Here is a 16,587-nt window from a genome sequence, read left to right on the forward strand (position 1 = left end):
CTGCACAGATGGTGGATTACTTGGCCAGGCTGCTACACCCATGCACCCATCTGATACCCTTACAAATCTCCCAGAACCACCCTGAAACAAAAATCAACATAATCACCCACACAACAATACAACCGGCACACACAATAATTGCAAACACACAGAACCCCTCACCGCAGCACATACCCCTCATTGACCACCTACACAAGTCAGCACAAATCTCCAAGCGCAGCCCATGCAAAACACGAAGTCTCCAAGCACAATCCCCCACCTGCACAAATCCACACAACCACCCCTTATTCTTCACCTGCACAAAACAACACAAAATCCCCCAATACAACCCTCCAGACAGAAATCAACACAACCACACAGTCAGCACACACAATAATCTGAAACACAAACAACTCCTCGCTGTAGCATACATCCCTCATTTGCCACCCACACAAATCAACACAGATCTCTCAGCATCCCCCCGATACAACCCTCCAGACAGAAATCAACACAACCACACAGTCAGCACACACAATAATCTGAAACACAAACAACTCCTCGCTGTAGCATACATCCCTCATTTGCCACCCACACAAATCAACACAGATCTCTCAGCATCCCCCCGATGCAAGTCAACACAACCACGCACACTACAACACAGTTATCACACACAATAACCCCTGCTAAACCCCCAGATGCAACACAATCAGCATACACAAATATTCCAGTAAAACACAACCAGCACACATAATAATCCTAAACACATTTAGTCCCTCAAAGCAGTAAACACTTTCATTAGCCACTCTCACAAGTCAACACAAAATCTGCCAGCACAACACACTCAGTTGCCCATCCTTATCATACTTACCATAAATCTGAGCTGTCACTGTGTGTCATCACTAGTTAAATAAACTTCAACTAATTGGTAGTATAGAGGTGCCTCAGTGGCTCTGTGTTAAGATTGCATTGAGATTTGTGCTTAAAGCAGAATGAAAGTCCTTCCATTTTATACTTTAATTATTGAATTTTGTATCAACATTTAATACTTTCTCTCTTTCTAGAGCAATTGAGTTTTCCATAATATTTTTTTATCAAAGATTTATTAAGTTTACCAGAGGTAACAATTGGAAATGACCCCTTTTTGAAACTTTTTACTGAGTCTCACATTTTTTCAGACTGACTCTTTGTTTTATACTCAAACCACCACAATCCCTTGAAACTTCAAATTTCTCTGTCCTAAACAGTCTACCATCTTGGGGATAAGACAGTTTTCAAATCATACTGTGAAATGTAGTTATTATCATAACTAAAATTGAGCTCCGCAAAGACAAAGAATGGAGCTGTTAAATTCCAGTAGCTGCTATTTCTCTGCAGTTGAGGCTGTCTCCCTGAATCCACCGATCAACTCCTTGTGTATACCTCCCCAGTCCCTGACTTTAAGAAGCTAGGCTGGACAGCCGTGATATGGCAAGGGGTGCTGTGAGCTATGAGGGGCATCAGAAGAGAGTTGAGTATTGAGGGGATGCTATCCATGGCAGCAACAGCATGGGAGGGCCCTTGAAGGTGATGGTTCAGCTCAGATATATAATGGTTGCCTTCTCCTTAGAAGCCTTCCAACACAACCCCATTTCCCCTCTATGCCCTCTGCATAGCCCCCCATATTTTCATCTCCTGAGGATCTCAAAAGGGACAGGAGAGAAGCTGTGCTCTAACAAACAATAGGGAGTTTGTCAAATTGGAGCTCTCCCTCTTTGCTTATCCATGTCCCATTTTGTTTCCCACCCTCTGTGGCTCTGCTACCTGGTACACTAAGAGAGCACAGTATTTCTGCGCTGAGGCATCAGTGCTTCAAAGACCCCTAATGGCAGTGCTGCAAGGGAGCTGATAAGGGGGTGTGCTTATAGGCCCATGTGAGGGCCTATAAGCATGAAGTGGAGCTATAGGGATTGAATGAGGCTTATGGGAACTATTTTCAGAGTAACAGCCGTGTATTCGCAAAAAGAAAAGGAGTACTTGTGGCACCTTAGAGACTAACCAATTTATTTGAGCATGAGCTTTCGGGAGGTATTGTTTCATATTCTCTGTGTATATATAAAGTCTGCTGCAGTTTCCACGGTATGCATCCGATGAAGTGAGCTGTAGCTCACGAAAGCTCATGCTCAAATAAATTGGTTAGTCTCTAAGGTGCCACAAGTACTCCTTTTCTTTTTATGGGAACTATGTGAGTAGTATGGGAGGAGTGCAGGGACTTCAGTTAGGAATCCACTGTCTCTGTGACAAGGTGTAGAGTTTGAAGTGCCAGCCGAATCTTAAAACACAGGATTTGCAAAGTTGCAGTTTGTGCATGCTCAAATATATGTTAATGAGGAAGCTTAGCATTCTGAGGCCTTTACCATGAGATCTTTCTCTAGCAGACAATACATGTTCTGTCATCCAGAAATTAAGACCAGTTAAACTATCAGTAGAAATCTCTTTGAGCGATACTTAATAATTTGCTAAATACTTTTCACAAATTGGTGGTGGTCTTAGTTTGTTGTTACGGTAGTGCCTAGAGGGCCCAAGCAAGATTGGAGCCAATTGTGATAGAATGCAATCCCTGTCCCAAGAAGCTTACCATATAAATAGATGATACCTTGTCAGACATATGATGGGAAGGGAAACAGAGGCACAGAAAGGTGAAGTGACTTACTTAAGGTCACGCAGCAGACCATTGTCAGAAATGGAAATGGAACACAGACCTGCTGAGTCCCAGTTCAGTGCTTTGTCCACTGGTCCTCTCTGCCTCTCAGTAGAAGCAATCTACAAGATAATGGGGCAGATCTTCCAAAATGTGCATGCACATTTGTGAATGCCCAATTTTAAATACCGTATCCCAATTCATATTTATGTTTGGGTTTCCACATATATAAAGCAAGTGCAAACCTCAACTTGTATGCATGTATTTGCACATCTAGATTGGGTGCATGAATTTGGGCTTGCATGTTTTTTGAAGTTAACTTCATAATATAAATCGGAAAAAACTATATGAACCCTACTTAATCTTTTTATAAATAGGTTGAATAGGATACATATTTTTTCCAATTTGTATTGTGAAGCTAAGACCATTCATGGTAATTTTAATTAAATGGGTTTAACAGTGAGATGATTCACGCAGTTAATGCAAAACCCCAGATGGTAAAATATAATAAAATTTTGATGTAATGTCTAGGAATCCATTATCCAAAGCGTGGTCAGGTCCGTCAATATCTTGAAAAGTCCTTGGATTATCCAGATTTATCAATGTTCCATCATAATGTCTGGATAACTGAGGACATAATGTTGAATTTAATTTAAGTGTATGTTTTAGGATGTACGTTTCTTCTAGTATGATCAATGCAATAAGTGTCTAAATAAAAGCATCCTTACATCATCATATCCTAGTTATAAAGTATTTGGATTCTGATGTTTCTTAGAGGGATGTTAAACAATGAAGTTTAATACATTTGAAGAATGTTTATTCAAGAATTATTTGACTTTAGAAATTGTTTGATATTACTGAAGAAAAGTGGGAGTCCATGTTTTTAATCCCACATTAATTGAAGATTTCTTTGTACTACAGCTGAATGCAGCAAAGATGATGTGGTGTCAATGGTAGAAGCTTCTCCTGCTGCCTTGGAGGAAACCCAGGCAGTTCCTGAGGTATATTATATATTGTACAGCTCAAAGAATATTTTTAAGACACAAAAATAAGATGTTGTTATTCCTCTTTTGCTCCTAAAGCATTAACTACTTTCTGTTTTTAAAATGTTCTACTTTCTCTTTGTCAGTTTGAATAACCTGTTTTTATATTACTGATTTTTTTAAGGCAAAGAAAGAGAAATTGCCTGATCATGGTTCCTGTATTGGGGCTAATAGTGATGATTCTGACATTGTTACCCTTGAAACACCTAAAGTAGAAGAAATTGGAACGCAGGAAGAAGCTGCAGTTGTTGATGAGGAAGCTCAAGGTTCAGATGATTTTAACATGGGTTCTTCCTCCAGCAGCCAATACACATTCTGTCAACCAGAAACTGGTAAGAGTAGTTAACTGCCAAGGAACTATGTACAAATGGTACAAAAAAAGGGCGGGGCTGGGATCTCCTTTAGTAACTAAATTATGTGAGCCTTATTTCTTGCTTGTATAGTTCTCTTTGAGAAACTTTTCAGTCTATATGAAAACATATCCCCAATGTCTGAAGATTTCATACTCTTGATGCCTTACCTCTCAAACTTTGCACTAGCATAAGTTTTATGGTACTTTTCAAAAGTAGTGCTAAATTGGAAGCATTTATAAGCAGGAATGGGCAAACTACGGCCCACGGACTGCATCCGGCCCGTCAGGGCTTTGGATCCGGCCCGTGGGATTGCCACCCTGTGGCGCCACGGGCCCTGCACCGCTCCAGGAAGTGGCCGGCACCACATCCCTGTGGCCCCTGGGCGGGAGGGGACAGAGAGCTCTGTGCGCCGCCCTTGCCTGCGGGCACCACCCCCCACAGCTCCCATTGGCTGGGAACGGGGAACCACGGCCAATGGGAGCTTTGGGGGAGGTACCCGCAGGCAAAGGGCAGCGCACGGAGCCCTTTGCCCCACCCTCCTCCCCCAGGGACCACAGGGACATGGTGCCGGCTGCTTCTGGGACTGGCACGGGGCCAGGGCAGGCAAGGAGTCTTCTCTGGCCCTGCTGCACGCTGCTGCCATCCCGGAGCTGCCATCCAGGTAAGTGGCGTCAGGCTGAAGCCCACACCCCAACCCTCTGCCCTGAGCCCCCTGCCACACCTCTCCTGCACCCTAATCCCCTTCTCTGAGCCCCTGCTACACCCCAACGCCCTGCCCTGAGCCCCCGCCACACCCTGCACCCCTCCTGCACCTCAACTCCCTGCCCTGTGCTGCCTGCCACACTCCACACCCCCTCCTCCACTCCAGCCCCTTGCCCTGAGCCCCCTCATGCACCCCAACCCCCTGCCCCAGCCCTACATTCATGGCCCTGCATGCAATTTCCCCGCCCACATGTGGCCCTCGGGCCAAAACATTTGCCTACTCCTGATTTATAGGAATGTGAAATGCATGCTGGCTAAAATACAAAATATATTACTGACATGTTTTAGAGGATTTATATGATTTTTTTTTAACTTTCATGCTTCAGATTTCTTACTTAGAAATCTTTTATATTCCCTTTTGGAAATGTGTTGATTTGCCAAATCTCTGAGATAGCTGGAATTATATCTCAGTAACCAATTAAGTATCATACATTGATGTTTGGGGCATAGAAGACTAATAACAATGTCATGCCACAAATGGACTCTTTTGCCCCTTATACTTTAGCACTATGTATAATATTTTGTAGAGTCGAAGCTCTTACTAATTTATACAAGTGTCACACAGCATGATATGTAGGAAGAAGGGTATGAAACTACAGCGAAGTTAGAAGTTTTTTTTACATTTGTTTTCTCCCTTATTACCTTTTTCTCTAGTTTCATGGGCTTCCTCCTCCTCCTCGCTCCATTATCCTGCTTACTTGTGTTATGTTCTCTTACTGCCTCTTCTCTTACTCATTCCCTTTCGTAACACACATTTATACTGTTTCCAAGTTAGGGTTGCCAACTTTCTAATCACACAAAACTGAACACCCTTGCTCTTCTCCGCGCCTTCTCCGAGGCCTTGCCCCTGCTCACTCCATCCCCCGTCGCTTGCTCTTCCCCACCCTCACTCACTTTTCACCAGGCTGGGGTGCAGGAGAGGGTGAGGGCTCTGGCTGGGGGTGCGGGCTCCGGGGGAGGCAGAAATGAGGGGTTCAGGGTGCGGGGGGGGCTTTGGGATGGGATGAGGGGTTTGGAGTGTGGGAAGGGGCTCAGGGCTGGGATGGGAGGTTGGGATGTAGAGGGGTGGTGTGGGCTCTGGTTGGGGATGTGGGTTCCCAGCCAATGGAAGCTGAAGAGCTGGCACTTGAGGTGGGGGCAGTGTGTGGAGCCCCCGTAGCCGCCCCTGTGCCTAGGGGCTGGACATGCTGGCTGCTTCTGGGAGCTGTTTGGAGCCAGGGCAGGCAGGGAGCGTGCCTTGGCCCCACTGTGCCGCCGACCGGACTTTTAGTGATCTGGTCAGCAGTGCTGACCGGAGCCACCAGGATCCCTTTTTGACCAGGCGTTCCGGTCAAAAACCAGATACCTGGCAACCCTATTCCAAGCTGTATCCCCTTCTTAGTATTAAGCTGTAATTTGGAAAATAATATACGAGAAAGAACAACTTTCAAAAGCATTGCTTTAACTTGGGAGCAGAGAGTGTATTGAGTAGGTACATATACGCCATATCTTTGTGTTTATAAATGTCCATATGCATCAAAAGATTGAGAAACAGCCCAGTGTCAAAATCCGACCCATTTGTGACTGTTATTAATAAAAGTGTCATCAACTTTTTAAAATCTTCCACATTATCTGATTTTATTTTCTGTTATCTTGATTTTTCCTTTTATGGATAAATTCTAAAATCTTTCTTCTGTTTTAATATACAAAAGAAGGTTGGTGGGAGAAGCTGAGGAAGATTCCAGAATGTGTAAGGGGATGGGGTGATGACCTGAAAGAGCATGTGTCTGGCAGCCTTCCTTTCCAAGGTGGTGTGACTAAATTTGATCAGCTTGTATAAAGTTGACTGCTTGTGCCTAGCATGGAGTGCTTTTAAAGTATTAATGCCAACCTGACTTGCTGTTATAGTGGTAATGTGCCAAACAGGTGCTCAAAACCTGTCTTTATTACAGACCTTGGCTAAACTATTAGGCTCTATTTGACTGATATGCTTTTCAAAAAATAGACTGTACCTTAATTTGGAATGAGCATCAATAAACTTTAAAAACAGTATTTTAATATATTTGCTTAACCAGTTAGTTGGATGGCTGCTGTTGGAGTCCAAATGTATCTATAGTCAGAGAGAGACTTTCTTCCATGTTTAATTTAAATGATTTCAACCAAGTCTTCAGTACAGTGCATTAAATTGATTGTGTGTGGAGCATGTTTGCATTGTTTGGAAAGCCATTTGTAATTTTAGCAGTCGGCATGAAGAAATTCTACCTTTTTTCTTTACTCCAATGGTAGTACATAGCATCCAAGTGTGAACTCTTCATTTGCTTGTCTAAACTCTGGTTGAGTTTTATGCTATGATCAGTCAGGACAACTGGCTTCCCCAAGGCAGGTACTTAGGCCAAGTATATATTAGAAGATGCTTGCCAGTATTGGTATATTAGCAAACCCTCCTAATTTAGACACAGCTTATACTGGCAAAAAAGGACTTTTGTCAGTATAGCTTATACTGGTTCCCTGTGTGAAATAAGGCATAGCCGCAAAAGCATTTGTATGCTGGTAAAAAACACAAGGGCTTTAGCCAGTACAGAAATGTCACCAAAAAATCAAATTAGTATTGACATTACTGTGCCGTCAAAAGTTTCTAATATAGATCTGGCCTTGATGATCATAACCAGAAGATGATATTTAGGATTGCCTCTAAGGATCACACTTTATCTTTCATATCCACTATCTTTCTGTGGGTATTTTGCAGTATGGCATTATACTGAATCCTCCTAGCTATTGTAGGAAGGTGTCGTTCTTATCCGAGTGTAGTGCTATTGAAAATTTGCCATTAAGTGCTTTCGTTGGTGCTTTAAATATTTTCAAGTCTTATAGCTGTTTCTCCTTTCTTTCTGATTGTCTTTTTTTCCGCGCCTTTTTTCTATAGTGTATCAAAGAACTTCCCGTGCTGGTTAAGGGTATGTCTACACAAAAAACTAGACATCTGAGGCTGGCCTGTGCTAGCTGACTTGGGCTCCCAGGGATCAGGCTGTGGGGCTGTTTCAGTGCTATGTAGACTTCCAGGCTTGGCCTGGAATATGAGCACTAGGACCCTGCGAGGTGGGAGGGTTCCAGAGCTTGCACTCAAGCCAGAGCTGGGAAGTCTACACTGCAATGAAACAGCCCTGCAGCCTGATCCCTGCGACCCCAAGTCAGCTGGCATGGGCCAGCTGTGTGTGTCTAGTTGCTGTGTAGATATAGCCAAAGAATACATTATTCCTCTGAACAGTTTAATTTCCACATGTGTAGGCTTCCTCTGCTAGCTGAACCAACCTTGAAAATACTAAGTATTATTTTTCTAGCCATTTATTATCTTGTGAAATATTCCTTTTGTAGGTGTGTACATACAGAACATATGCATTTGTGTCTGAGCTCCATGCTGAATTCTAGTTCAAATACTTTTTCTCACCTGACTGAGCCATTTCTGAATGCTTGCTTTCCTCCTCCTCAGTTGTCGAAGTGCATATCTACTTAAATGATCCATTCTATAAAAGACCTTCTTTGTTAAATTTAAATTGATTTAAAAGTGTCTGCACTTCAGGATAAGCAGCTTACATGGTTCAACTCAATTTAAATTCCTGTTTTTCCTACCCATGCATATAAAAATTGCTCAATCAGGGATATAAACTGGATTGTATTATCAAATGAGGGGAAAATTCTCTTTCACAATCTAACACGCTACTTTTCCATGGAAGTCCAAAATAGTATATCTTAGTATTCCAGACATTACTATTTGGTAATCTGTCTCAGGGTGGGCCTGATTGGCCCTGCTCTTTATATCTGAAAAATTAGGATTTGGGTTTTATTTTCAGTGAGGAAACTTAAATTATAATGCGTGGTCTGGTTATTGCTGTCATTGTTTGGCATTCTTGTCTATTCAGTGAGATTTGCATGTTTTTACTTAATTGTTTGGTTGTTACAGCAGTGAAATTATATGTTGACTCATATTGGCCCTACAAAGATATTTTAATTAGACTTTTATGTTTGTAGCCTTAATGCCAACCACCTGTTTGTTTAACTAGGAGAAGAACCACAGAGATACTTGCATCTTATTGTCAGTGGTATTCTGGCAAGAGGCAGTAAATGTTTATGCTTATGCATATGTAGTAAACAAACGATAAAATCTAGTACTGTATACATGCACAAAGACTTAAACTGTTGCTGTCCTCTGATAACATTTCTTTCACTAAGAATCCTGTCTCCTCAAATCTTGGTGGTAAAACATGTGATTGGCAGCAAGTGTTTTGGTTCCATGGTGCTGGATAGAACAATTTTTGTGGGGCTCCATACCTTATGTGCCCTTAGAACACAGACCCATTTGCTGAGCCTTCTCCTTTCCTATGCAGGAGTGGTTGAAAAGTGGCTTTTTGGGGAAGTGTGAAAAGATTGTGGTAGGGAGGTATAATAGCTATTCAAAGTAAGTGAAAACATTTAAATAAAGTTGCTGTATAGAAAGCTATTTGTATTAATAAGTACTTTGTAATCTGCATATATTTTTATATACAAAATATTCCACTCCTATGTCTGCAAGTGTTTCCATGAAGTGGTTCTTTGGGTGTAGAGGGTTGTGTGCATTGCTTTTGAGAATATAATAAAACCATATCAACTAGCATGTGGGGTTTTTTGGGTAGACCTCTGTTCTAGCAGCTTCTGTTCCATCTTTTGCATTAAGCGGTTTTTATATATGAGAGAGGGAAGTTTGACAGTTCAGGTTTTTTCACGTTTCACATTCTGTGCAATGGGAATGGAAATGAAATTTCTCACTTTCTAACTTTTATAATCATATTCCATTGTTTTGTTTTAAAAGGTACAGTTGGCCTAGGAATGTAAAACTTTCTAATAAATGGAATTCTCAGGCTTGGGAACTGTCAGGCTGTAAGATGAAACAGCTTGTTTTTATCACAGTGGTGTCTTGATCCTTTGCTTGTTTCCCTAAAATGGGGATTTTAATCAAATATGGCATTCTAAATAAAAAAGGAGCTTTTTCTGTATGACAGTTTGTGCAGTAAATGATGTACTGTGTTCTCCAGTTCTAAGTGCTAAAATATATTTTTAGTGGGTATGGCAGATAAATTTTTAATTAACTCCAATATAGTTCAGAAAACTGCAGCTGTTTCATAATTCTTTTGTTACAGAGTTGTGTTCACTTTTCAGGTTTTCCACCTCAGCCTAGTGATGATGAATCAAGTAGTGATGAAACAAGCAATCGATCCAGTCCCACACTAAGGAGACGGCGTGCAAAGAAGAGGCTAGTCTCCAACTCTGAATCTGAGGGCGGGGCACCTAATGAACAGGACAGTGAACCTCCCAAAGAACAGCAACACAAACGCCAATTCAGTAGTGGCCTGAACAGATGCATTATACTGGCTTTGGTGATAGCAATCAGCATGGGATTTGGACACTTCTATGGTAAGTACATGAAATTTGAGTTGAATTACATAACTGACAGGTGGTGTACAAAATGTACATTTGGCATACCAGTATATTGTGATTCAGATTTTTCATTCAACATATTTATTCATGTCATAGGCTCCGTAGTCACAATGGGTGTTTTTTCTATTATTCCTTCAGAAGTACAGATTGTACTAACAAGTAACTTTGATTTCTAAATGTTTTGTCCAATACTGTCTTAACTCACATGATACAAGCTTATGGCACCATTAAGTTAAATATAAATCATATTAATATAACTTTGAAGTCTCTACCTTATCCTTACATTAGCTGTTCTTCTTTCTTCTTTTAGCTTTTATCTTGTTTGATATTGCAGAAAGGAAATGTCTTGCTCTGTTCGTAAAGCACCGTGTACATTTACTTCACTAAATTATTAGCAGGGAACCGAGAACTCCGTTTGCCACAGAAAAAGGCAGAATTTGCGTTTTTACAGAGAATCTTTAGTTTTTACAGTTTGTGAAAAAATAAAATTATATGCTGTGGAACTCCAGTTATCTGATCTAATTGGGACCGGGGCCAGATAGGATAATCAGAAATTAGGAGAATGAGGAGATCCCTGTCTGTCAGCCCCAGGAAGCGGCGGAGCTCCAGCTGTCATCTTAAAAATTGAAATATATCAATAAAACATTGTGTTCAACTGATACCTATATATATTGTGGCTAGGGAAACTTAAAAGTTCAGCATTTCATTTTTATCATGGAAAAACTTGGATTTTTATGTTTTGTTTTTTTTTGGATCAGAGGATTTGTTTTTGTAACGGAAAACTAGAATCCCTGCTTAGTAGTAGTAATATTTTGGACTTATTCACCTTTTAAATCCTTTACTTTTCTATTGTTAGTCTTGTGGTAACCCTTATTGTTGCTGGCAAGATACTGGAAGACATTTCTGGCCTTCATCCAGTGATTCCTCAGTTGCTGAATGAGAGAACTAGATATACTTTTATTGAACAATTCAGAATCTCTCTCGCCTTTTACATTTTGTTTGGCGGGCAAAATATTAAGTAGCACTTGAAAATGTACCATAACTTTCAATGCAATTTCTCAGTGTAGTGATGGAATCCAGTGCAGGAGCTTCTCTCTGGCTTCTTAGTACAGTGTCTAAGGTTGATTCTTTTCTGTCCAATTTCAAACCTGAGCAGTAGAGAAACACCAGAATAGATGGTAACTACCTGTCTTATCAAAATAGCTAAGTGCAGAGCTCAACAGCTTTCCAATCTGCCTAGCACAATGGAGACCCAATCCTGGTCATGGCTTTTGGGTGCTATTAATATAAATAATAGAGTAATGGGGACTTTCATTTTATATTCATTGTATGATATTTGTAGTCTGTCATGAAAATATGATGCCACACTAAAATAATCTGTTGATTCAGTTTCAGAATGGGAATGTACATTATCTTTTTTATTAGATTTGACTTTGATTAGTAAATTTTAACATTTACCATAAACCTTTCAAAATTAATTTACCCTTGAATGTATTTTTTTTTTTTTGTTCTCAGGTAAACCTGAAGGTAAGAAATAGTGAGTGCCATTTGGAGGATCCTATGCTTGCAATCAGATTGATTTAAAAAATATATATAGTTGTGTAATCAAGGCTTCACAATTACTACTATGTTCAGGATTATATGACTCAGCCATATAAAATACTCCTGCATAGAGCTTGCAGGCCTTTTCAGCTATTTAACTGGAAAACAAATGTACAGTGTCTGTTGGTATGGTTGAGGCAGTGTGGTCCAATGGAAACCTGGGTTCCTTTCCAGTCTGGGCCAGCCTTCTACTTTCAGAGCTTGGGCAAATCACTTCATACTGCTCTTCAGTTTCTCCAGCCATAAGATGGGGCTTATGATATCTACCTACCTTTTATAAAGCATTTTGAGATGTATGGATAAAAAGCAATGACTATTATTATTAATTATTATTTTATTATTATTATTTATATAGTAAAGACCATATTTTCAAATGTTTCTAATTTTCCCTTATTGAATCCATTGCTTTAGAGAGAAGTTGTCATTAATGAGATATTTTTCTCTAATCCAGCAGAAAGGAGGCCATTTTTTAAAAGTGAAAGCTCCTCATGCTCACATAGTTTAACTAAACCACTCCTCCAGTGTTTCTGCCTCCACAGAGTGGGAAATGTTTACTGTTTTTCTCACTCTGAAAAGGTTTTTGCAAGGAATTCCTTTTCTCTGGGAAGTGATGTTCTCTTTATATTCTCTAGGATTTAAGCATTTGGACTGGAGAGCAGCACTTCACAACATCCTTTTAATGTCAGGTTAATTGTAGTTTGAGAGGGTCACTTTTGTTTCTAGCCACATAGTCACTTCTCTGTTTGAAGTTGACTGATTTTGTTCTACTTCACTGTTTTATTACTTGTTCTGTGTGGCTTGTTGTCACTACTATCTACTCCGCCGGAATTATAATTTCTAGAGAAGTGGAGCTAACACGAGAGTGGGAAACTAGTTTTCTTGCAATTGTAGTTTCTCCTAGAATGAAGCAAATGTTCTGAACAGAACTCATAAATTCATATTGGGACAGGAGGAATATTCTGTATATGCTCGGTTTAAGATGGGATTCTCTTATCTTTAAATCAGGAGGGGAGAATTTTAAATGAGGTTAAAATGTCACAATAATTACCTCAGTAGTTCTTTATTTCTTTAAATTGTAATAATAATAAAACATGAAAGGAGGAGCTTTGTTTCAAAAAAGGAACTCTACATGCATTCCACTGGATTGGACAGAAATATCGCATACTTTGTTACTTCGTTCCAGAACAGTGGATCCAATGCAGAAAACTTAAAAACAAAAACAAAAAAACCCCTAATATTGTCTTTTGGACTTTTTATTTATTAACTAAGCTAACATCAAAGCCAACATGCACAAATTCTATATTTTGTATGTGCATTGAGACTCAGGTAAAAGGGAGTGCAGGAGAACGCTAATTACTAAAGAAAATCTTTTATTACTTAATAGGGAATTTGTAGCTAGTAGAGTGAAGGCATATATTGGAAAAACTTGGGGAAAAAGTAACATCTGTCAGACACTTGAAAGATGGGAACATGGATATTTAATGAGCATGTGCTCAATTCTGTCGCCTTCACTTTTGCAAGTAAGGATTGCAAGATTGGACCTATGTGAAGCTATTCAGATTGCTTTATAACCTGTTTAAGAATTGTGTGTGTAGGGGGTGTTTGGTTTACTTTTTTGGGGTTTTTGTTTTGCATGAATGTTAAAATAGCATGCAAATATCCAGGTAATTATTAATATAGTATTACTTGACAATGTGAAGCTATAATTTCAAAACATCTGTAATGTGGATTTGTTTCATTTCTTTTATTGTGGCTGTTTTTCATTTTATTAAAAACACTCACTAAGTGTACATGTAACATTTTCTGCATAGCTTCTCGTTGATTATATTTAAATATAGGTATTTTCTAGTTAACGTCATTCCATCTGTTTAGCATAAAAAAAATTGTTTGCTTTTATCCAAACACATAAGTATAGCAAAGTTGCTTGTATGGATGTGTTAGAAATTGTTGCTGCAAACAACAGAATTGGTATATAACAACTATAAGACTATACAATTATAAAACTAAACAGAACAGAACAAGTGTACCATACAGTGAAATACAATATCAGAATGTTCCTTTATTTGCCAGAAAACTAAATGCATCATCTGATAGGTCATTTCCATCTCTAACTACTGAGAGTCAAACTAACAGATGAAAGTTTTGCCTTTGTAGGTACAATACAGATCCAAAAACGTCAACAATTGGTAGAAAAAACACATGAAGATGAACTAAATGGTATGAAAGATGACCTTTACCAGTGCCAACGAGAGCAAGGAGTTAAAGCAGACTATAAGGTAGGGGTAGGTGTGATCTTTTCATTACAAATCATTGGGGAATATTATCTCCCCATGAGAGGTGTGTACCTTACATTAGTGTTGAATCTGTTATTTTTATATGTTGAGAGAATGCTTTATCCCTAAGAAACAATGGAATCTACTCTTTTCTACAGGTTTCAGAATAGCAGCCTTGTTAGTCTGTATCCGCAAAAAGAAAAGGAGTACTTGTGGCACTTCAGAGAGTAACAAATTTATTTGAGCATAAGCTTTTGTGAGCTACAGCTCACTTCATCGGATGCATGTAGTGGAAAATACCGTGGGGAGAGAACATGAAACAATGGGTGTTACCATACACACTGTAACAAGAGTGATCAGGTAAGGTGAGCTATTACCAGCAGGAGGGTGGAGGTGGGGGGAACCTTTTGTAGTGATAATCAAGGTGGGCCATTTCCAGCAGTTAACAAGAACGTCTGAGGAACGGTGGGGGGGATAGTTTTACTTTGTGTAATGACCTATCCACTCCCAGTCTTTATTCAAGCCTAAGTTAATTGTGTCCAGTTTGCAAATTAATTCCAATTCAGAATCTCCTGTTGGAGTCTGTTTTTGAAGTTTTTTTGTTGAAGAATTGCCATTTTTAGGTCTGTAATCGAGTGACCAAAGAGATTGAAGTATTCTCCAACTGGTTTTTGAATGTTATAATTCTTGACATCTGATTTGTGTCCATTTATTCTTTTACGTAGAGACTGTCCGGTTTGGCCAATGTACATGGCAGAGGGGCATTGCTGGCACATGATGGCATATATCACATTGGTAGGTGTGCAGGTGAACGAGCCTCTAATAGTGTGGCTGATGTGATTAGGCCCTATGATGGTGTCCCCTGAATAGATATGTGGAAACAGTTGGCAGTGGGCAAAGGATAGGTTCCTGGGTTAGTGTTTTTGTTGTGTGGTGTGTGGTTGCTGGTGAGTATTTGCTTCAGGTTGGGGGGCTGTATGTAAGCAGGGACTGGCCTGTCTCCCAAGATCTGTGAGAGTGATGGGTCGTCCTTCAGGATAGGTTGTAGATCCTTGATGATGCACTGGAGAGGTTTCAGTTGGGTGCTGAAGGTGATGGCTAGTGGCGTTCTGTTATTTTCTTTGTTGGGCCTGTCCTGTAGTAGATAACTTCTGGGTACTCTTCTGACTTTGTCAATCTGTTTCTTCACTTCAGCAGGTGGGTATTGTAGTTGTAAGAACGCTTGATAGTCAGTGGTGTCTCTAATATGAACAAGAGGCTGCTAGGCAGCTCTCCAACACCACTTTCTACAAGCCATTATCCTCTGATCCCACTGAGGTTTACCAAAAGAAACTACGCCATCATCTTCAGCCTTCAACTAAAGCCTTTCAAACGCATCATCAAGGATCTACAACCTATCCTGAAGGATGACCCATCACTCTCACAGATCTTGGGAGGCAGGCCAGTCCTTGCTTACAGATAGCCCCCAAACCTGAAGCAAATACTCACCAGCAACCACATACCACACAACAAAAACACTAACCCAGGAACCTATCCTTGCAACAAAGCCCGTTGCCAACTGTGTCCACATATCTATTCAGGGGACACCGTCATAGGGCCCAATCACATCAGCCACATTATCGGAGGCTCGTTCACCTGCACATCTACCAAAACAGACTCCAACGAGAGACTGCTGAATTGGAATTAATTTGCAAACTGGATACAATTAACTTAGGCTTGAATAAAGACTGGGAGTGGATGGGTCATTACACAAAATAAAACTATTCCCCTCCCCTCCCCTCCCCATTGTTCCTCAGACGCTCTTGTCAACTGCTGGAAATGACCCACCTTGATTATCACTACAAAAGGTTCCCCCCACCCCCACCCTCCTGCTGGTAATAGGTCACCTTACCTGATCACTTTTGTTACCGTGTGTATGGTAACACCCATTGTTTCATGTTCTCTGTGTATAGAAAATCTCCCCACTGTATTTTCCACTACATGCGTCGGATGAAGTGAGCTGTAGCTCACGAAAGCTTATGCTCAAATAAATTTGTTAGCCTCTAAGGTGCCACAAGTCCTCCTTTTCTTTTCTACAGATAACTCAGCTATATTTTTATTGGACCTTTATTTGCCTTTTAATTTATGTCTCAACAGTACATATGTATAATACATATTTTTCTTCATTAAATTCTCTTAAATTCTTACATAACATTATTATAAATTATATTGTGAAAAAAGTTTTTTTTTTAACCTGTTGCCAAAAACTTCATAATTTGATCAAATTTTAAGAGTAAAATAGCTTTTTGAAGTAATATAGGAGTCACTGAGGGCAGAATTCAGTTAGCAGTATATTGATTACAGGTGATGATGCATGGAACAGAAATAATGTAGGCTTTAAGAGCCCAGTTGGGATACGTTTTTTTGTAAAGTTAACAGCCCTACATTTTATTTGTAGACTGAGCAAACCT

The 16,587-nt window shown here is 40.0% G+C and overlaps 1 protein-coding gene across 7 annotated transcripts in view; it reads left to right on the forward strand.

The window, feature by feature from the left end:
• CCPG1 (cell cycle progression 1) overlaps nucleotides 1-16,587 on the forward strand; it is a 57,947-nt gene that overhangs the window by 34,858 nt on the left and 6,502 nt on the right. For 4 of the 7 annotated variants that reach the window (XM_077827424.1, XM_077827420.1, XM_077827426.1 and 1 more), the window contains 6 exons: nucleotides 3,578-3,657; nucleotides 3,824-4,031; nucleotides 6,506-6,601; nucleotides 9,984-10,238; nucleotides 11,778-11,789; nucleotides 14,019-14,140. In XM_077827424.1, the coding sequence (XP_077683550.1) occupies nucleotides 3,578-3,657; nucleotides 3,824-4,031; nucleotides 6,506-6,601; nucleotides 9,984-10,238; nucleotides 11,778-11,789; nucleotides 14,019-14,140 (773 nt within the window). The remainder of the gene's footprint in view (nucleotides 1-3,577; nucleotides 3,658-3,823; nucleotides 4,032-6,505; nucleotides 6,602-9,983; nucleotides 10,239-11,777; nucleotides 11,790-14,018; nucleotides 14,141-16,587) is intronic. The other 3 variants (XM_077827421.1, XM_077827425.1, XM_077827427.1) reach the window with 3 other exon arrangements.

Source organism: Eretmochelys imbricata, chromosome 10, assembly GCF_965152235.1.
Source record: "Eretmochelys imbricata isolate rEreImb1 chromosome 10, rEreImb1.hap1, whole genome shotgun sequence".
In the NCBI taxonomy this organism is placed as follows: Eukaryota; Metazoa; Chordata; order Testudines; family Cheloniidae; genus Eretmochelys; species Eretmochelys imbricata.